The sequence below is a fragment of the Pelophylax lessonae genome (genome assembly GCF_965119305.1).
Source record: "Pelophylax lessonae genome assembly, chromosome: 4".
NCBI lineage: Eukaryota > Metazoa > Chordata > Amphibia > Anura > Ranidae > Pelophylax > Pelophylax lessonae.
In genome coordinates this window covers 509,232,232-509,254,992 of record NC_138771.1, presented here as the reverse complement: position 1 = coordinate 509,254,992, position 22,761 = coordinate 509,232,232, and the positions used below count along the sequence as shown (strand labels likewise).

The 22,761-nt window shown below is 44.6% G+C and overlaps 1 protein-coding gene across 1 annotated transcript in view; it reads left to right on the top strand.

Moving 5' to 3' along the window:
• The first annotated feature begins 4,784 nt into the window (after positions 1–4,784).
• PRDM4 (PR/SET domain 4) overlaps positions 4,785–22,761 on the top strand; it is a 38,935-nt gene continuing 20,958 nt past the window's right edge. The window contains exons 1-4 of the mRNA XM_082257178.1: positions 4,785–4,955; positions 9,857–10,046; positions 15,897–16,030; positions 20,159–20,344. Coding sequence (XP_082113304.1) covers positions 10,045–10,046; positions 15,897–16,030; positions 20,159–20,344 — 322 coding nt within the window. The 5' untranslated portion in view covers positions 4,785–4,955; positions 9,857–10,044. The remainder of the gene's footprint in view (positions 4,956–9,856; positions 10,047–15,896; positions 16,031–20,158; positions 20,345–22,761) is intronic.

Genomic DNA, 22,761 nt, shown 5'->3' with positions numbered 1-22,761 from the left:
GTCTCAGCACTATAAGCTGAGCTGCGCAGCTCGCTTTACAGTTCCGATGATGACAGCGTGCAGGCAGGTAGGATCATCTTTTTGCAGAAGAGACAGTGCATGTCTCTATTGCAATAAAATCCTGCCTGCTCACAGTTTTTTTACAGCAAAGTTTCAGTTCCGTATTTACATGTTAAAGCTGAGCTATTGTGGCTAATACCCAGCCAGGGCCTTTATCCCTAAAAGGGGCAAACAGATAGCAGTTCACATCAAATGGGACATTCCAACCCAAAGCACGGCAGAGCTGGTGACCATGACCATCCACTGGGCTCAAGAGAAACGAGATCCTCCCTCCAGTGGTGTTTGGCTTCCTCAGTCTCCCATAACTGGCCAGCCTTTCCCAGTCCTTGGGCATAGAATCTTTCTTCCACGGGGCTGCAGTCTCCAACATGGGCAGAACAGACAGTTTTCCTGACAGGGATCTGTCTTCAAATCATTGCTCCAACTCCCACAAATGCACTGGGAAAGTTTACAGGTGACATCACTGAGCTACCGAAAGCACAGCCCCGACTGGTTATTTGGTATCCCTATTGACTGTTTTAAATACTTTATTAATGATTATTAATATATGAGTGCATTACTTTGTATACATTTCTTATATTTGAGAATTATTGTACCATATCGGCCCACTGTCTCTTTCGAGTATATTGCAGCGGGAAAGTAGACAGCTGGGCTCCTTAAAGGGGAAAGCACTTAAATGGGCAGAAGTGAGGAATTGGGGGAAGCATTTCTGAGCGCATGGTACCCCAGATTAAAGGGGCTATCTGACCTGTAATCTTTATGGATCAATATTGGAGGGTGAGGGCACAACCAGCACTGAGGTGGAGCACAGTGTGATCTGATGTTTGCTGAGCAGCACTAGAGTTTTGGTGTCACAGGTCTGATACAATTTTCACTTGAAAAGGATAAAAGGCCCCTTTCACATGGGCGATCCGATCTGATCCGCCTGTCCGTTTTTTTAGGGGGACCTGATCGGATGGTCCATGCATCCCTATGGGGCAGCGAAGACATCCCTGTTGACACCCGCTGCTATCCGATCCAGACCGTGAAATCCAGATGGATGGAAACTCTATTTACTCGGATCGGATAGGATCGGATGAGAATGGACAGGAGGTCCGTTCTCATCCGATCTCCCCATAGAGGACAGCAGGGATCTGACAGCTCCTTCTCTGCACACAGAGCGGAGATGGAGCTGTCATCCGCCTGCTCAGCGGGGATCGGCGGATCAATCCCGTGCTGAGCAGAACGGACTCCGTTGGGCGCACTGCCTGTGTGAAAGGGGCCTAAAGGAGTTTTTGGAGTGATAAATACACTGTTTTTTTAAACTGTCACTAACTTCACACTTGGTTTCATTATTATTCACACTGTTTATTTGTGTGTTTGTTTATCATGTGGTATGTTTATACCACCTAGTAGTTGCTGTCTGCAGCAGCTGAGTGTCACATTAGAGCACATACTGTACGAGGTGGTATCAATAAGTTTCGAGACTAGCTCTGTACTTTCTTTATCTTCATTTACACACTATCACCTTCAAAATAGTTCCCTTGCACAGCAATACAGCGCTCCCAGCGTTCCTGCCACTTCTGGAATGTGTCCTGGAAGACTTATTTTTTCGAAGCGTGTCAAGCACCTTCTGCGATTTGCGCTTGATCTCCACAGTGGTGTCCAAACAGCAACTTTTGAGCTGGATCTTCTTCTTTGGGAAGAGGGTGAAATCAGCAGGAGCCAAACCTGGTGAGTTGGGTGGGTTTGGAAGTGAGATCAAGTTGTTTCCGGCGAGAAACTCACATTTGTAATGATGAAATATCAGACGTGCTAACGCACGTGGTCAGAATAGCACCAGTTGCACAGTTTCCGATGTACACAGAACAACGTCTTTTGGCACACTGACTTATGAAGATCGGTGCTCCCTGTTTCTTTGGGTGCAGCCTTGTGCTGCCATCTGTTGTACAAGGCAGGTAAGCCGCTCAGGTGAAGATACTTATCGGGTGCGTGCCAGATCCGTAATCTCAGGCAGCACTATACACACAAAAACAGTGACCGCACTCCGATGTAAGAAGAAGCATTGAATTTATTCACCACTTGTAGATCCATACATAACTTGAAACATCACGGACAAGAACCACCACTGGTTGGTGTGGTTATGAGTAAGCGAATGTAATTTTGTGAAACGCGTCAACCTTTGGTTCTTGTTTGTGATGTTTCAAGTTATGTATGGATCTACAAGTGGTGAATAAATTCAATGCTTCTTCCTACATCAGAGTGTGGTCACTGCTTTTGTGTGTATAGTGCTGCCATCTGTTGGCATATTACAAAACTAGTCTCTAAACTTTTGGATACCACCTCGTATTTAGTGCTGTCTGTGCCCTGCTTAGAGGATTCCTATTTGCTTCCAGTCCTAAGGAAGCGAGAGAAAAGAAGAGGAAATATCTCCTGAGTGAAATTCTCATGTTTAAAAGGAATAATTGAAGAGGATTAAGTGGGGGATTTTCTATCCTTGCTCTGGTGGCAACCCTAAAATTTTGGATTTCCCATTAGTTTCTGTCTCAGTGACATTGGTGACCAGAGCATATCCTTTACAACCAAGGAAGCTGCTTCTTTTTGTCCTGCAACTGCCATGGTACTGCACACGTGATCAGTTATGACTTCAGCCAGCCATTTGATGATTTGACAGTTTGGTTTAAGACACAATCAAATGTGACAGTTAACAATCACGGCATTCCAGGAATGTAACTGTCTTTTGAAACTGTTAAAATCGATGGGTTTAGTTCCACTTTATGATTTGCTGCTGTTCAGGGGCTCTCGGCTTCAGCAAAATGGCAGACTCCAGCAAGAAGAAACAAGAGCAATGCTGGAGGCAATTTGCAGCACACACTCATTTTGGTAGCATATTTTTTAATGTGGAGATCCAGGCTCCTTCAGAAAAAAAATTAAAAGTCAGCAGCTACAAATACTGTAGCTGCTTACTTTTAATATTAGGACACACCTGTCCAGGGATCCAGCCATGTCTTCACCAAAGCCGATTTTTCAAGTCTTGCGACTTCACAGCCAGTTCCCTAATGCACATGCATGAAGCACACCGTGCTTTGTGAATGGCCCGGCAGTGGGGGAAGGAGGAGGGTGGCTGGATTTCTGGCTGAGGTCAATGCGGCAAAGTCAGCCGAAAGTGGGAGCGGGTACCTGCCAAAACGAGGTACCCACTCTCCCGAAAGGTGCCAAATATGGCAGTGGAGGGGGGAGGAGGCAAACAAGTGAAGCTTCCCCTTTGGGGTGGAGCCCCGCTTTAATGTGGAATGTATGTTCCCTACTAAAGAACATTATTTTTTATCAAGTTGTTATAGGTAATGTTCCGCTTTAATGGTCCTTGCTAAAGAAAATCCTTTTTTATCTAGTACTGCACACATGTGGCTCATGATTGAGTTAGGAGATCCACCCCCCATGAAAAAAAATGAAAAGTCAGCAGCTACAAATACTGTAGCTTCTGACTTTTAATATTAGGACTTGCCTGTCCAGGGTTCCTGTGATGTCCGCACCAGAAGCCGAATTTGGGATCCGCGCTGCCGCCACTATTGGAGGTAGAGGAAACCTTTTGGCTTCCCACCTGGTACCCTACTGTGCATACGCGAAGCGCACTGTGCTTTCTAATTGGCCCGGCAGTGGAGGAAGGAGGAGGGGGGCCGAACATCTGAGGGACGGCGCCACTGCGCTGTCTCCCGGAAGTAGAGATTACCTTTTAAAAACAGGTACCCGTTCCCCCCTGAAAAGTGCCAAATGTGGCACCGGAGGAGGGAGGAAGCATATATTATTATTATTATTATACAGGATTTATATAGCGCCAACAGTTTGCGCAGCGCTTTACAATGTGAGGGAAGACAATACAGTTACAATACAATTCAATACAGGATTTTGGGTGGAACTCCGCTTTAATGTTTGACTTGAAACATGACCGTAGCTCCCGCTTGGTCTCCAGGCATTGGTGAGCATGTCCTAGGGCAAAGCATTAAGGGTCAGCGACCCCATTCAATGACTGCCTTTGACCCAAAGAACCCACACCAATGGGAAACCTATCATGTGACCCTTGCTTGGCACCCAACAAGAGAGGGAAACATGGAGGATGTGACAACCAATCAAAACCTCCTTACAACTGACGCATCACATTTCTCCTGTTTTCATTGATCTTATCCTTTGTCACACTATGTAAAGGACTATGTGGACTTGAATAGTGACATATGGAGGTCAGGACTCTGTATATAATGGCATTGCTGCTGCTGTATATGACCGCAGTGTTGCTGGTCATGGAAGGGGCTGAATATGGAAGGATGTGGCAGTGAGCACAGAAGTTCTTCATTGGTCCAGTGGCAGCGAACACTGACTGCCCTACAAATCCATTGTATTGTCCACCTGTAATGTGCACAGATCCTGGCTGTATATTATACAATGTATATATAATATATATGTATAATATATAATTCATTATAATCGTTATAGTGGTGTGCACTCTATACCACCATCCATATTCTTCCTATTCTAATGTTCACCAGCACAGTGCCATTGGCTGCTCACATCCTTCAGGCACACAGGGGACCAGCAGCACAGAACAGGCCGCAGCATCCCCCCGTCTCCATGACAACACACTAGATTCCTGCGCAGCGCGTCCCAGGGTGGCCCCACCCAGTCCTCCATGGCCGGCCCCTCGGTGCTCAGTGATTGGTGGGGCCTTCAGACGTGACGTTGCTTCCGTGTGCGCCATCTTGGGAGCGGAGGATGAGGGCAGAGTCGCTGTGCTGGAGAGGGGTGTGAGTAGCTAGCGGTATGGCGCCCTGCATTCAGTCTGCGCTGTCTGGTGGGCCTTAGAAGAGCCGGGCGGTCGTCAGACGTTGTGGAGATAGGAATCCCAGCATGCCTTGCTGTCCTAGGTGTGTGAGCTTTCATACCATATACCTGTAATGTTGTGCATGTCACAGAGGGTGGCGGGGTGAATTGCTATCCTTATGTTCTGCTGGGAATAATGCAGTCCCACAATTCAATTGGTTACTACAGAAAGCAGGCTCTTCTAGCAGCCAATTAGGTTTCAATTTCCTGGTGGTAGATGATTGGCAGCTGTCTAGTTACTAGTTGCTATGGGTTACCGCACTTCCCATTTCCTATCTTTGAAGGGGTTAGCCCCACATGTGTGCGTTTCTTCCATCCGAAGGTTTTGCCCCCTTCATAGACAGGGCTTTTTTTTTTTAATATGGCACTGTGCTACTTTAACTGACCATTGTGCGGTCATGCAACGCTGTACACAAATAGAGCTTTCTCTTGGTGGTATTTCATCACCACTGGGTTATTTATTAATTTTATCGCACTAATAAAAGGAAAAAAGACCAAAAATTTTGAAAAACAATATTTTCTGTTATCTGCTATAAAACCGATCCAGTAAAAAAAAAAAAAAAAAAAAATGTTTTTCTTCATAAATTTAGGCCAATTTGTATTCTGCTACATATTTAAAAAAAAAAAAAATCCCAATAAGTGTATATTGATTTGTTTATGCAAACATTATAGCATCTACAAACTTCGGGTTTTCTTTCTGCGACAATCTGTGACTTCTAGTGGGACTTAGAGGTGCACGATTCTGGATAAAATGAGAATCACAAATTTTTTATTTATTTTTTTTTTTTGCTTAGAATAAAGATTGATTTCCTCACGATTCTCGGCCTAACAATGTAAAACATGTTTATATTTACCAATGTTAGTAAACATTTGTGGCTCTTTTTTTCTTTTTTTGACAGATGTGCCGTTTTTTGCATATTTTCAAATGTGTTTTTGATGTGTTTTCATGCTTCATGCATTTTTTTTTTTTTTTTGTAGGCGGAGGAGACTCTTGTTGTTAAACACACAACCTTACCAAAAACCAATACATGCGTTTTTCATCCAGTTCTATTGAAGTCTTTAGTTTAGAGCAAACAATTGCCTCTTCTGCATGAAAGTCCCTGCACCTTTCCAAAATATGCACTTGCAGGGAACTGCATAGATGTAAATGGGACCCATAGGAAATAATGTTAAAGTGATATTAAAGGTTTGTGCGCTTTTTTTTTTTTTTTTTTTTCTCAAACATGTCATACTTACCTTCTCTTTGCAGTTGTTTTGTACGGGCAGCCCCCCGATCCTCTTCTTCTCGGGTCACCCATTGGCGCTTCTGACTGGTCCTCCTTGACCAGTGCCCCTAATACCAAGCTGCCTGCTATGAGGGCACTGGTGCTTGCTCCCTCCCAAGCACTGCTCTATGTGTCCATAGGACAGAGTTGTGGCTCGTCTCCACTCTCTCCTCATTGGCTCACTGGCTGTGATTGACAGCAGTGGTAGCCAATTGCTTACGCTGCTGTTTCAGCCAATGAGGAGAGAGAGAATTGGGACAGCCGAGGCTCCTGTACACATGGCTGGATCGGGAGGTGGGGGCTGTCGGGGGAGGAGCACACATTTTTTTTTTTTTTTTTTTTTTTTTTTTTTTACCTTCATGCATTTCTGCACTTCAGCAAATTCACTAAAAACACATTGATGTGAACCTAGCCTTCGGGCCGACTCACGTGTGTGGTGCATTTTTGGCGCATTGCTTTTTTTTTTTTTTTTTAGGTTTTGCATTTTAGGTGTGCTGCCATTTAACCTCCTATTAGAAGGCACATTTTGATGAAAGCGCATCAAAGTCCTGCATGCTACATCTTTGGTCCACTTTCATCAACACGCACATTCTAATAGAGTTCAGTGGCAGCGCACCTAGGAAATGTGACATGGCAAAAAGGCATTGCTCACATGTGAACCCACCCTTAGGCTAAGTTCACACTATTGAGTGCCAGGAACACATTCGCATGTGTTTCTGACATGCAGGAAAAACCTGCTGCTGTTTAGCAGATGCACTATTAATTCCTAATGGCTTCCCCATGCATCGACAGAATGTCTGTGTTTTTCAAAAATGGTTCGGGACTTCTTTCTCCGCATTTCTGCGGTTGAGGCATCCCAATGAAATGAATGAACTCCCCTACCTGCAGAACGCAAACCACACAAGTGTGAACTGGGCCTAAGGATGTTTTTACACCTTCACAATTTTTCTGTGTGCCTTCTTTCATAGAAAATTCTTCATCCAAAGCAGTGTTAGCCTGCGAAAAAAAAAAAAAAATGCAGTAAAACTAAGACTAGATTTAATAAGTTCTAAACATCTCAAAACCTAAATTAACACTTCTGTAAATTGACTACTTTTGAGAAAAATATCATGTAATATATTTTAAGGCAAAAATTATATCTGACGTTTATCTCTTAGTGAGTTGATCCCTGTGTTGTGACTGTTGGGGATATTCACCTCTGTATTAGTCCTGGTGACTGTCACTGAGACAGAAAGTGATAGGAAATTCAAAATTTTAGAACTGAATGTAAGGGGAAATCTTCAACTGAGGATAACGGTCTAATAAGAGAATTTAACTCCGGGAAAACCTAAAAACTACCCTCGCAGTGGGGTTGCCTCTGCACTGCAAGAGTTAAAGCTGAGCTCAAGGAAATTCCCCCTTGCTGGGGAGCAGTCCCCACACCAGCTACATGGTCATTTAGGTCTATGGGACTGGAAAAAGCAGTCATGAAGTAAAATGCAGAGTCCATAGCCCTGCACTGGATGAAAGGATGTTAAGGAACAGTCCACACCGCTGGAGCAGAGGAGAGCATTGGGGGATTTGAGAATTAGGCTAGTAAAACTGCTGATCCTGAGGCTTCAGACCAGTGATGGCAAACCTTGGCACCTCAGATGTTTTGGAACTACATTTCTCATGATGCTCAACTACACCGCAGAGTTCATGAGCATCATGGGAAATGTAGTTCCAAAACATTTGAGGTGCCAAGGTTTGCCATCACTGCTCTAGACCTAAAAGACAATTTTACTCTCTGCAGTGCAGGGAAAGCCCCACTTCAAGGGATGATTTTTAATTTCCTTGAAAACGTAACTTCACCAAAAAGGGGGAAGTTCCGCATTTTCACCTCCAACCCCCTCCTCTCCCCACTTTTGGCAAATTTTTACATTTTTAGGGGAAGTGGATACCTGCCTTTGACAGGTACCTACTCCCACTTCTGCTCAGATTGCCTAGTTGAACTTTGGTTTTCACTGCAGCCTTCTGGAACCTGTGACTTGTCCCAGAAGGCTGCGACCATTCAGAAACCACTGCATGGCTCATGCACGCACAGTGGAGAGCCGGCTGTGAAGCCGCATGGAGTCACAGCCGGCTTCCCACACCAAACATGTCAGCGCTGAGGACCCAAAGACTGGTAAAGAACCAGCCTGGGGGGGATGGCACTGAATCCTTGGACACATAAGTATCCTTTAAATCAGTAGTTACAGTATTTGTAGCTGCTGACTCTTAATATTTTTTATACAGCTTGAAGATCCTCTTCAGTCTTTAAATGCTCGTTTTTGTCTAGGGGAACTTTGAAAAACACTTTTATCTACCTTCTTCCTCACTCTTGCAGGCTCCTTGTTTCCATGAGATCATTTCCCTGAAGTAGTCCTGCATTGTAAGTGAGGAACCCAAGAGCCTGGCCACAACCTGGAGTGTCAAGGGAAGGCGAGTGCTGGCTGCTGTTGAACTTGGGAAACAAGTAAGTTAAATTACTTTAAATGTTACCCTAGACACAAATGAGCATTTTAAAAGGTTAGTTCACTTAAAAAAAAAAAAAAAATACCCTATGCATTTTACAACCACCATTCCATAGTGCTAACTTAAAGCGGAGTTCCGGCCTGGGGGGTGAATTTTAGATAAAAATACCCCCGGGACAGTCGGGGCTAGTGCATTCCATAATAGATAGCCTCTGTACTGTCCCGGGTCGCACTTACGTTTTAGAAGAAATACTTACCTTTAAAATTTCTTCTCCAGCGCTGCCATCTCAGGTGTGGGCAGCTGAAGCCAGCGCATCCTCTTCTGCCTCCTCTTCAGTGACGTCGGAGTCCCAGAATGCCCTGCACCGGCATGCCCAGAAGCTGTTTAGCAGGGAATGCCGCGCCTGCACCGGAAGTGACGAGCGGGGCCAGTGCAGGCGCATTGACTCCTGGGAACTCCGCTTTAATCTGGCTTTAAAATAATGCATTCATGCTCTTCCCAAACCTGCATGCCATTTGTTTTTTGGAGTGAAGCCTGCCCCAAATGCTTCTAAAACTTTTCACAGCTCGGTCCTGTCCTCTGCTTCAGAACGGATCAGCTGTTCAAACAAGTGGCCCCAGTGGTACAAGAGCAAGCAATGTCCTGAGACCTACACATGCACAGTGCTGTCTCTAGGGGCTGCACATGAACTTCACAGCTGCAGCACTCCTTTCACAGCTGTCGAGCTGATCTGCTTAGCAGAGAGCACAATGTGGGGCTCATAAGGACTGTGCTCCCTCCGGTACTTCTAGGGGGTGTTTGTCCTATCAGCTAGCCCTTCCTAGAGAAGAGGACAGCACAGAGCTGTCAGAAGCTTCTGGGGCAAGCTCAACTCTGTGCACAAATGGCCCACACAAATGACCCGTCCTGCTTACTCTAAACCAGGAGTAGGCAGCATTGACACTTAATCTGTGGTGACACTACAAATCCCATCATACATCTGCCTCTTGGAGTCATGCCTGTGACTGTCAGTCTTGCAATGTGCCTCATGGGCTCCAACAACCAGTGCTAAGATTGCCTAATCCTGCTCTAGACTGATAAAAGCATCAGTGTGTCACTTCTGGGAGTTTGCAGGAACAACAAGTAGCATCTTCCCAGCTTTAATCTTTTGTATTTGCTTCAGTTTTCTGTAAATGTATCTTTTTTTTTTTTTTTTTTTGTTCTAGTGAACTTCAATGGAGCATTTATCGTCCTGTGTTATCAGTTCACCTTACAGCCACACTACCTTAACCACCTTCTCTCCAGCCCAGAAAATGGAGGCTGCTCATGACAGGTGGAGTGTTTCTCTATATTCTGCAGCAAGGTTTATGCGACAATGAAGTTGGCAGCAGACACAAAGTGAAACAGGTGCCTCATGTAAGGATATTTAAATTCTTCCTCCATGTTTTATGGACTTCAGCTCTATGAATTGTTCTTTTTATAATCCTCCTAAGGGCTCGTTTACACTTGCTTCAAAATGTGGCGTTGTACATGTTTTTTTTAGGCCTGCTTCACATGGATCTTAACTTGTATTAGAGCAGCAAGCTTTAACAACACATTAACAGAGCTTTCAGCAAACTTTGTTGAAGCTTTTAAAGCTGGAGATGGCAACTGGTCGGTCGATGGCGATCTACCAGTCAACCGTGTCCAGGTGACTGGTAGATCATGCCTTCAGCTTGCCAACCCACTGTTCCCACAGTGTCAAATGCAGTGGGACTTCTTCGGTCATCTCCACGGCAGGTACCTGGTCAGGGAGAGGGCAGTCACAGGATGAGCAAGCGGTTTCATCAGCCGATGCCTCTCCTGTAGCTCTGGCTGCATTATAAGGCGGAGAGGCCTTCCTCTGCCCTGCTGACTCTTTCCAAAAATAAGGGCGCCAAATCCCTGTGCTTTGATCACTTTCATGTTGTTCAGGTAGATTGATTTCCACCTCTCAAAGGTTGCCTACCCTTGTTTTTAAAGTAATATTTAACACAGTTGCTAATGGAAGTATTAATTGCCACTAAGAAGGCTGCTAGCAGACTTCAGCTGGCTTTTATCAAGCCTCAAGTAGTTCTGAAGCCTGCTAGCAACTTGATTATAGTGGCAATCAACACTCCTATTAGGATCTGTGTTCTACATTTACCAACTGGAGTTGAATGTTACTTTAAAAGCTTTAACAAAGCTTGCTGAAAGCTCTACAAAGGCGTTATCAAAGGTTGCTGTTCACACTTCTCTTATAAAAGCTGAAGCCCATTTGAAACTGACATTAAAGCACTCTGAATGCCAATCAAAGCACCTGTCACTGAATAAAATGGTGAGCTTTATAGTCCTGTTCACACTGTTTGCTTTCTTCAAAAATTAGACCCCATGTCACTTTCTTCAAAGCCTCTCCAAAGCACCTATAGAAGTCTTTGACAATGCTCCCTTACAGCACCTGAAGCTTTTGAGGGGATTTTATTCAGCTTTAGCTTTGCTTGGTTTTGGAGGTATTGCTGGTATGAGATATCCCAGGATGCACTGGGACACCAACAAGTGAACTGGAAAGATGTCATCAGTAGTCACTTCCGGTTCATGTGTATATATTTTGGAAGAGTTTAGTGCAGAAGTCACATCTGGTGTGCAGCGTATAGCAGCAGTAAGGTGAAGAGGGTCCAGACGTAAGCCGCACAAGTGGTGTGCAACATGGCAATGCTATACCAGAAGGTGAGCAGGGACCCGAGAGAGAGGGAGAGAGGACTAAGCGGAGAGGATCAGCCGGAGCTGGAGATACTAGCAGATATCGCACGTGGTGAGCAGCGTGGGAGCAATATAGCGGGAGGTATTCAGGTACTGCAAAGAGAGGAGGATCAGCAGGGTTGGGGGTTACTACTATGTGGGTGGATCAGCAAAGCTGGGGGTTACTAATGAGCTGGGGATCTGCTGAACGAGGGTGCTAATGAGCTGGGGATCTGTTGGGTGGGGGTACTACTGAGCCAGGGGTTCTACTGGTCCCCTTTTAAAACAAATAGAAAATCAACTTACAAAGGGCATTTACCAAGCTTCACTAAAGCTTCAAAAATACTTCAAAAAAGTGTAACTGAGTCCTAAAGGAAAAGTCCAATTTTTGTGGGCACCTAATAGTTGAGCAGAAAGCATAAACCAACAGAAGAAGCACCACACCAAAATTTTAAGAGGTCAAATCACATTATTGTCTCACTATAAAACATCCATTGAGTTTCGGGGGACTGAAACCTCTCCCTTCATTGGGGCTACAAGTAGGTTATTAAGTATAGATAAAAGTATATTTCTCTTACGTCCTCCGACAGTCGCCGCCGCTTCATATTCATCACTAATGGGGTTATTGACCTTTGCTCCGCAGGATCTACTGCGACGCCAGCTGTAGCAGTGTCTCTACCAGTGTTATCCTTTATTTGTCTTATCTCTAGCCTATATTGACCCATGTTAACCAAGCTGCTGTTTGTTAAGTTGCGATACAATCGTAAACCAATAGACTTGGTAGTTTGTTTCTTTTCAACACTAATCGATATTGATTGTAGTATGCACTTACTTGAAGTTCACTATGTGACACGACTGTGATTTTTTTCTGTTTTGTTACTTGCCCCCTCGCTTTCCCCCATATTCTGTAAAACCCCTATTTCTCAATAAAATCAGATTGAACTAAAAGATAAGGTACAAAAGATTCAGGTTGGAATCCATCTACTCGGTCAGAAATATCCTCCCGGCAGGAATATTTATGGCCACAGTAGATCTGCAAGATAAAGGTCTACCTATACCGATAAAAAATAGTCATCAAAGATACCTAAGATTTTCTGTCAAGGGTCTGGCTACCACTCTCTACATTTCCAATACACAGTTCTACCTTTCAGCATCTTTTCCGCACCCAGGAATTTCTCAAAAATTCTCAAAAATAATGGCAGAAGCCTTAAAAAACTGACAAAAAAGACAGCGAGGCATAGGCGTGGTGCCATATCTAGACTATCTTCTATTCTTTGCCAAATCAGCAGACAGACTGGATGCCAATCTACACAAGAGCATCTCTTACTTGCAAGGCTTAGGATGAATTGTGAACGAAGAAAAATCGCAATTAACCCTAAGCTAGAGAGTCATATACTGCATACTAGATGCCAGAATAACCCAAGATTCTCCTAACAGAGGAAAAAGTCAAGAAGATCAAGGAAGCAAAAGCATCCCTGATAGAGACCAAGTTCATGACCATCAGACGGGTCATGGCAGTGTTGGGACTAATGAGGTCCTCAATCCCGGCCATCACCTGGGCCCAGCTGCACATGAGACCTCTACAAAATCACATTTTGGCCCGATTGAATGGCAACCCATCATTCCTAGAGGCAAATATTTTGGTTCCTCGTGCAATCAAAAGAACGCTCCAGTGGTGGTTCAGCCCGCTAATTTACTTCGAAGGACGCAGATGGACACAGACCAATCTGGTGCAAATCACTACGGATGCCAGCGCTCTGGGTTGGGGAGCACATATGGCGCACTGCTGCGCACAAGGAAAATCGAACCCCCACTAGTTTTAAACATGCTCAAACCTGAGGGAGTTAAAAGCCGCAGAGGAGGCGCTAAAAGCGTTCCAACCGGCGATTCAGTGCAAAGATGTCAGGATTCTGTCAGACAAAGCCACAACTGTGGCATACCTGTACAGACAAGGGGGCACAAAATCCACCCATCTAATGGGCCTGATGAGAACAACACTGTCGTGGGGCGAGAGAAACCTCAGATCAATCTCCGCCATCCATCTGAGTGGAACTGACAACACGCTTGCAGATTTCTTGAGCCGAAAAATCATAATACAGATGAAATGGTCCTTAAATCAAATCATCTTGTGGATCACCAGAGTCTGGGGGGTGCCTGAAGTGGATCTGTTGGCAGCAAAAATAAGTATGAAACTCCCAAAATTTTTCTCTCTAAACCCTACAGATGGCAACATCAGGGTAGATGCATTAACCCAAAGCTGGGCTCCCCATCTGTGTTATGCATTCCCCCCCAACTGCCCTAATATCAAAGTTGGTACAAAAGATCAAGGAAGAAGGGGCTACAGTGATACTTATTGCACCCCCATTTGCCTCAGAGGCCATGGTTCAGTCACTTAAAAAATACCTCAGTATTCAGCCACATCTAACACTTCTAGACATGCCGGACCTCCTATCGCAAGGGCCAGCCAACCACCCGAACCACTAGGTCATGACGCTTTTGGCCTGGATCCTGAAAGTGTAAGGAAACAGAACAAAGGTCTGTCAAACAGGGTGATTGACACCATCTCAGCCAGCAGAAAACCCAGTGACTAGAGCCATCTACAAAAAAGTGAGGAAAAAGTTCGTCCTCTGGTATGAGAACAAAGGAGACCCTGACAAGGACTATTCCAGCAATCCTAGATTTTTTTTACAGGAAGAAGCAAGACAAGGGCATTTCCCATAACACTTTGAATGTTCAAGTGGCAGCCCTATCTTCCCACCTAGACATTAGGCTGGCAGAAGTCACGCTCCTAAGAAGATTCATTCTGGATGAAAAAAGCCAGACCCATGAAGTTCAGCACAACTCCGACATGGGACCTCTCTACAGTACTTAAAGGATTCCTCTCCGCACCCTTTGAACCATTGGAGGAATGTTCGGATAAATACCTTACACTTAAAACAGTACTCCTGGTTGCGCTTGTCAGCAAGAAGAGTCAGCGAAATACAGGCTCTATCCATGGTAGAACCATATTGTTTAATTCTGACAGATACAATTATCCTCCCATTAGACCCATCCTTCCTACCAAAAGTCTCCTCAACTTTCCACAGAATTCAGGATGTGTTTTTTTTTTCCCTCCCTTCCAAATTCAATGGATAGCAAGAAAAGTGACCTGCAACTAGCTAGATGTAAGAAAGCTCCTGATAGCTTACCTCGAGAGAACTAAAGATTGGCGAAAAACTACCACACTATTCATTCTCCATGCAGGAGTCAACAAGGGGAAGCCAGCCTCAAAGTACGATAGCCAGATGGATAAAGCTTGCTACTCAGACAGCCTACCAAGCACTAAACCTTGCTCTGCCGAGCAGTCTCGACCCACTGGACCAGAGCTTGGGCATCCTTAAGTGCAGAAAGAGGCGGGGCAACACCGGAGCCCATCCGCAGGGCATCGACATGGTCGAGCTTCATTACCGCATCGATCAGCTGTCCAGTCAGAACCAGACATTTGTTTGCAAGGTGCTCTAGACTTTATCCCCTCCCTAGTAAGTATTGCTTGGTACATCCTCTCAGATGCTGCCCTGGAAGACGATTAGAGAAAACAGTTAAGCTGGATACACACTATACAACTTTTGTTTGCTTTACCTTTTGATTTACCTTCCACAGTGTAGTGAAAGGTAACATAGTACAGCGCTATTTACAGATAAAAAATATATATTACAAAATTCATAAAGTCCATAGATGAGTCATCAAAACCAGAAGAAAAAGGTAGATGACACCAACATTCCCAAAGAGAGCCACACACAGAGAAGAGGGTGACTAAAAATCCAAAAAGAGTGCAAGGGCCTGCCTGACTGTATACAAATTGAAAGTGTTTAGGTTTGACCTCATATTATATGGTTTTGGTAAATCTAAAGAAAATGGTATAGTGTGTATCCAGCTTTAGGTACCTGGAAACTCCTTAGAAAAAAAAGACTTACAGGACAGCACTCGTTCCCGCCCTAAAGATCAAGGCAAAATAGGGTTTGCGGACTCGTGTGCTTACTGAGGGTTCTTTTGGTGCTTTAATAAGGTATGACTGACATTTTTGGACTATTGTGTTTCCTGTTTCAGATGCTGCCCTGGAAGATTTCTTAGAAAAAGTTACCAGGTACCCAACTCTGTTTTTATTTATACTTTCTTGTAGCCCTGAAAAAGGGGGAGGTTTTCGACCCCCGAACGAGCTCCTTCTTTTGGTTTATGCTTTGTTACTTTCTGAATACTCAATATAGGGTTAGCCCTGTTTGCATGCAAGCTGCCCAACCAAAGCCGCTGTGCTTTTCAAAATTTATTGTTTTCCCCTCACTTCTTTGTATAAGTATTGATTTCCTAGTGCCCCTTGGATATATCACTGTGTAATATATAAACAGGGCTGGCATGGTACATTATGCAATATATAGGGCTTGCTGTTCCCTGTAATTTTGTTGTCAGTGGCTAGAGATCAGCTTTACCCTTCATACAAAGGTCTGTTGTGCTATTATGAATAAAAATAATGGTAATGCGTTTTTTCTGCTGCAGGATGAATGAGTTGAATCTGAGCGCTGTGGGCATGGACCAGCTTACCTCCTCCTCGGTTGCCAATGCTCTGCCTGTCTCAGGAAACCACCTCGGACTCACAGCTTCCCCGCCACACAATGCTCTTACCACATCAGGTATACAGGGGGAACATGGGCTATGGTCTGCTATCCATGCTGAAACCGTATATGTTTGCTTGTCTTTTTTTCTAAATATGTGATCAGTGGTAGAGGCATTGTAGATCTGGACTAGCTCTGCACCCACAACAAACCCATTGCCTAACCTTACCTGCAGAGTTTATACGTTCAACCCTGTCTAAGATTTGCTTTTATGGCTGTCTGTTACAGAAGAGAGGCATCATTACAAGAGAGTGCTGTCTTGCAAGAGACGAGGTAGAGTGCTGTCTTGCAAGAGAAGTATTAGAGGTAGATATTGAAAGGGTGTGAGACACTAATACTTTTGCTGGCCATACATATGGCAATTTTGATGCAGTTTTATTTAGTTTATGATTAAATGGGTCAATGTATCACCGGCCTTACCATAAAGATATTGTTATACAGAGGAATTAAAAAGTCTACACACCCGTGGTAAAATGTGAAGTCTCTGTGATGTAAAAAAATTAGACAAAGATCCTTTCAGAACTTTTTCTCCCTTTTTAACCGGTTGCCGACCGCCGCACGACTATATACTGCGGCGGTCAGCCCCGGCCAGGCAGAGTGACGTATCGGTACGTCACTCGCCTGTCACTGACTTGCGAGCCTATCGCGGGCGGGCGCCCGCCGCGGCTCGTTCACAGGCAAGTCAGTGCGTGTGACCGGCGGACTCTATGTCCGCCAGTCACACTGCGATCGCTCCTGTGAAGGGAGAAAGACAGAGCAGCTTGTGTAAACAAGCTGCCTGTCAGTTCTCCCTGTGTAAAAGTGAAGATCTGTCCGTTCTACTATGTAGAACGGTTGATCTTTGCTTTTACACCAATAGGAATGTCCCTACACAGTAGAAAGCACGCCCCTAGGACACACTTAACCCCTCCCTGTCCAATAAAGTTAACCCCTTCCCTGCCAGTGTCATTTTTGCAGTAACAGTGCATATGTATAGCACTGATTACTGCAGTAATGTCACTGGTAACCCCAAAAGTGTCAAAAATGTCAGTCAAGGGTCCGATCTGTCCGCCGCAATGTCGCAGTACCGAAAAAAAAATCGCAGATCGCCGCCATTACGCGTTAAAAAAAAAAAAACACCAAAAATGACAAAAATCTTTCCCTTTGTTAGTAAACGCGATAACTTTTGCGCAAACCAATCAAAATACGCTTTTTGCGATTTTTTTTTTTTTTTACCAAACATATGTAGCATAAAACAAATTGGCCGAAAAATGTTAAATTTTGATTTTTACTTTTTTTTTTTGGGGGAATTTCATATAAAAAAATTTGAAAAATATTATTTTTGCAAAATTTACGCTGTTTTTTTGTTTATAGCGCGTGATCAAAAAATCGCACAGGTGATCAAATACCACCAAAAGAAAGCTCTGTTTGTGGGAAAAAAAGGACGTCAAATTCGTTTAGGTACAGCGTCGCACGACCGCGCAATTGTCCGTTAAAGTCACGCAGTAAAAAATCGCAAAAAAAACCCTGGTCCTTTAGCAGCCAAATCCTCCGGGGCTTAAGTGGTTAATATGACCTGTAAACTGTACAACTCAGTTGAACAACAAACTATAATCTTTTAGGTGGAGGGAAGTAAAAATAAATATTATGGTTGCATAAGTGTGCACACCCTTAAACTAATATTTTCTTGAAGCACTTTTTAATTTTTTACAGCACTCAGTCTTTTTGGGTAGGAGTCTGTCAGCATGGCACATCTTGACTTGGCAATATTTTCCCACTCTTCTTTGAAAAAACACTCCAAATCTGTCAGATTGCGAGGGCATCTCCTGAGCACAGCCCTATTCAGATCACCCCACAGGATTCAGGTGTGGCCTCTGGCTGGGCCCTTCCAAATCTTTAATCTTCTGGTGGAGCCATTCCTTTGTTGATTTGGATGTATGCTTTGGGTCGTTGTCATGCTGAAAGATGAAGTTCCTCTTCATGTTCAGCTTTCTGGCAGAAGCCTGAAGGTTTTGTGCCAATATTGACTGGTATTTGCAACTGTTCATAATTCCCTCTACCTTGACTAAGGCCCCTGTTCCAGCTAAAGAAAAATAGTCCCAAAATATGATGATGCCACCACCATGCTTCACTGTGGTTATAGTGTTCTTTTGATGATGTGCTATGTTTTTGCGCCAAACATATCTTTTGGAAGTATGGCCAAAAAGTTGAACCTTGGTTTCATCAGATAACACATTTTCCCACATGCTTTTGGGAGATTTCCGATGTGTTTTTGCAAAATGTAGCTGGGCTTGGATGTTTTTCTTTATAAGAAAAGGCTTCCGTCTTGCCACTCTACCCCATAGTTCAGACAAACGAAAAGAATACAGGAGATTGTTGTGACGTGTTCCACACAGTACTTGCCAGATATTCCTGCAGCTCCTTTAATGTTGCTGCAGGCCTCTTGGCAGCCTTCCTGACCAGTTTTCTTCTTGTCTTTTCATGCATTTGAAGGGACATCCAGTTTTTGGTAATGTCACTGTTATATTTTCTCCACTTGATGACGGTCTTCAATGTGTGCCATGGTATATCTAATGCCTTGGAAATTCTTTCCTTACTCTTCTCCTGACTGATGCCTTTTAACAATAAGATCCTCTGATGCTTTGGAAGCTCTCTGTGGACCATGGCTTTTGCTGTAGGATGCAACAAATAAAATGTCGTTAAAAACCTCCTAGAACAGCTGAACTTTATTTGGGGTTTATCAGAGGCACTTTAAATTATGGCAGGTGCGTACTGACTCCTATTTAACTTGTTTGAATGTGATTGCTTAATTCTCAACATAGCTGCATCCCCAGTTATAAGAGGGTGTGCACACCTACGCAATCACATTATTTTATTTTTTATCCCCCAACCCCCCCAAAGATTTCAGTTTGTTTTTCATTTGAGTTGTACAGTTTTTATAGGTCGCATTAAAGGTGGAAAAAGTTCTGAAACGATTTATCTGTGTGTGTGTGTGTGTGTGTGTGTTTCCTCCTTTTTTATTTTTTTTTTTTTTTTTTTTTATTTTTACATCACAGAAACCTGACATTTTAACAAGGGTGTGTAGACTTTTTCTATCCACCGTTAACAATTGGTGGTGGGGACCCTTGATCTAATTGGTAATTTTTAGAGTCAAGATCTGGTTGATGTGTTTTTTTATTTTTTACCCTGATTTACGCTAATTTTAATGGTAGAAAACGTAAAGCTGAATTTCAGCTTTACTTTTAATTTTGTAGGCATCATTTTCTGTTTGGAGGATGTCTAGCAGCATCTAGCCCCTTCCTCTCTGCTTTGACTGTCCCTGGCTTGCCAGTTCTTTCAGTTAAGGAGGCTAAGCATAACATGTGGGCATTACCTAGGGCAGTGTGCGTGCAAATACAGCCTGCCTAGGAATGCCCACTCCTCCAGACTGACATTCACCCATTAAGGTATTTTGATTTGCAAAACTCCTCCCAAGACCCAGCCCACTGCTTGCATCAAGGTTACGGGCTCTTGAGGATGAGTACGGAGGCTAGGTGCTGTCATGTGTTCAGGAATCTATGTACAGCTCCTGCCAGCCCCTCCCACCAGCCATGATATGCCTGGAATAATAGATAAGCACAGAGACCCAATGATAAAATCTCTGGGACTAAAATAAGGTATAAAAGAAACCAGGGAAGGCAAGATATATGCATTTTTTTTTTTATAACGTCAGTATTATTTTGTGTGGCAAGTACCTTTTTTATTTAGTCACTTTTGCAATCAAGGTCTAGTTGTGTTCGTTTTTTCCCTTTTTTTTTATTTATTTTTTTTTTTAAGCCATAGTTCTGCTTTCCACTGAGCGAATGGTGAAAAACGTATTGGCTGATGTTTTCAATCGTGTTGTTCCCTAGCAATTGAATACTTGCTGGTGTCTTTATATCCCTTCTGGTTTACCGAGCAGCAGCCATTAAAGCCCAAAGGATTGTGTCATGCTTTCTTTTGAAACCTCAATAACCTAAAGCAATATCAAACTACAAGTTAGTTAAAACTTTGTTATATAATGTGAGAGGGACAGAAAAGACTCTGTCCTTAGTGAACACCAACAACTTTACTTTTGTGTAGGTTTGTCCTTCAAAACAAGCATGTATTCATAACATTGATTTTTATCTTCTCTGTTCTGTTGTGCAGGTCTACCTGTGGCCATTCCCAACATTGGTCCATCTTTGAGCTCTCTTCCTTCTGCCCTTTCTGTCATGCTTCCTATGGGTATTGGAGAGAGAGGCGTAATGTGCGGCCTTCCAGAGAGAAATTACACCTTGCCACCACCGCCATATCCGCATCTTGAAAGTAGCTACTTCCGCCACATACTGCCTGGTATCGTATATTCATATTCTGATTTTTATTTTTTTATTTTTTTTTATTTACTTCATAAAAATTTCAAGGCTGTTGGTAAAAGTACACCACATGATTATTGCTCTAAATAGTGCCACTCCTTTCAGATCTCTTCTTGCTCATGACCTACCTCTTCTATTCATCTTGGCTCCCTACTGGCCTATTCACTTTCTATAGTCAAAAGGGAAGTGAATAACGGCTGAATAGGGTGGACGACATGGCTTTTTCTCTATTACTGACTAAGATATAAAGATTTATATGAAATGTAAAAGATTATGTCGAGTACATAGATACGTAACCTGTCATGCTTTAAAATTGCGCACGCCCATGCAACAGTGACAAACGACGTAATTTTTACTATCTATAGGTGACATTCTAAAAGCCTTTTACAGGTTACCGCTTTAGATTTGTACAGGAGTTCAAGTGCTAGAATTACTGTCCATGATCTGATGTTTGCGTGTGTGCAGGATGGAAGTACTTAAAATGTTTTTTCTCTTACGTCCTCCGACAGTCGCCGCCTCCTCTAAGTCATCACAATTGGATATTGTCCACCTATCCGTAGGAATAGCTAGGCATATAGACTTAGTCAAAAGACAAAAGGCATTAGCATGTACACACCCACGGGGGCTGTCCCATCTGGTCAATACCCCCCCTGCATCACCACTCCCAACTCAGTTTTAGTTTGCCTAGCAATCAGGAATAGTCAGGCTACCTTGTGCTGGGGCTTCAGTCTCAGCCTTCCTATATCTTTTATTTGATTTTCTTTGAAAAATGTCAGTTTTTTTCTCTCAATTTACTAGCTGTTTATTTTGTCAGCTTTAGTGTTAGTTTATTCTTCGAATGAAGATGGATCATGTGGTGCTGGGATTCGGACTGGCCGCCCTGGTTCTCCAGGGCACTGAGGGTCAGATGGACCCCCAGCCCGCCATCGAGCGTTCAGCTATGGTTCGCCCTGGCATTATGAACGACCCATCCCTGTTCGCTGCAGGGATGCAGCCGTGAGGTGGCTTCCTCACAGGACTCGTCTGCGCTGCTGCAGCGTCATGTCCCTGGCTCACGGCACTCCCTGTCAGGAGAGGACAGAGGTTTATCCGTGCATAGAGGCTCCCCCACGCCATCGGGTACAGGTAAGTACTTTTCTGTGTGGGGCCTCTGTCTGGGGTGGCAGTCTGTGTTGCTGTGTGTCCCCATGTCTGTGCCTGTGTGACTCCCTGTGTGATCCCTGCGGGGTTCGTTTTGTACAAATCTGAATGTTTTTTTACTGGGGGTCCCTGTGTCACCTTAGGTGCATGTTTGGGGGTACAGACGTGAGTGTTGTGCGGCTTTGCGGGACGAACTCAGGTCCCTCAGGGACAATCCGTCCTCGTCACTCAGGACCTGCATGCGGGGCCTGGGGTTGATGGTGTCGGCGTTCGAGGCGATTCCCTTTGCCCAGTTCCACACGCGGGCTCTCCAGACGGAGATCCTGGCCAGGTGGGACAGACTTCCTCAGTCCTTGGATCTGGATGTCTCCTTGAGTCGCCAGACCAGATTGGCTCTTCTGTGGTGGATCCAGTCCCCGGCGGTGGCGGAAGGCAAGTCCTTCCGCCCGGTGGTGTGGACAGTGGTTACCACGGACGCCAGCCTGTCGGGCTGGGGTGGAGTCCTGGGCAACCTGTCTGCCCAGGGCACTTGGTCGGAGGAGGAATCCTCTCTCCTGATAAATGTGCTGGAACTAAGAGCAATAAAACTCTCTCTTCCAGTGGTCGGACCGTCTCCAGGGCCTGCCTGTTCGCGTACAGACGGACAATGCTACCGCGGTGGCTTAGATCAACCACCAAGGGGGCACCAGGAGTGCTCGAGCGGCCCGGGAGGTGACCGATATTCTGTCTTGGGCCCAGACTCATGTCCCGGCGATCTCGGCAGTTCACATTCCGGGTGTGGAAAATTGGCAGGCCGACTATCTGAGCCGCCAGACCCTGGACCAGGGGGAATGGTCCCTGCACCCGGAGGTCTTTCAGATGCTGTGTGCGAAGTGGGGATCCCCAGATGTGGATCTGTTCGCATCCCGGCTAAACCGAAAGGTGGAAAGCTTCATGGCAAGAACGCGTGATCCGTTGGCGGACTCCTCGGATGCATTAATGGCCCCTTGGCATCAGTATCGTCTGATGTACGCCTTTCCTCCGATTCAGTTACTATCCTGGTTCCTTCGCAGATTGGCCTCGGAACCGCACATGGTGATTCTGGTGGCACCGGACTGGCCTCGCCGGTCCTGGTACGCCGACATTGTTCACTTGGCAGTGGCACCTTCGTGGCGCCTGCCTCTGCGGGAAGATCTTCTGTCTCAAGGTCCGATCTTCCACCCTGCTTTACGGTCGCTGGCTTTAACGGCCTGGCTGTTGAGACCCAGGTCTTGAAGG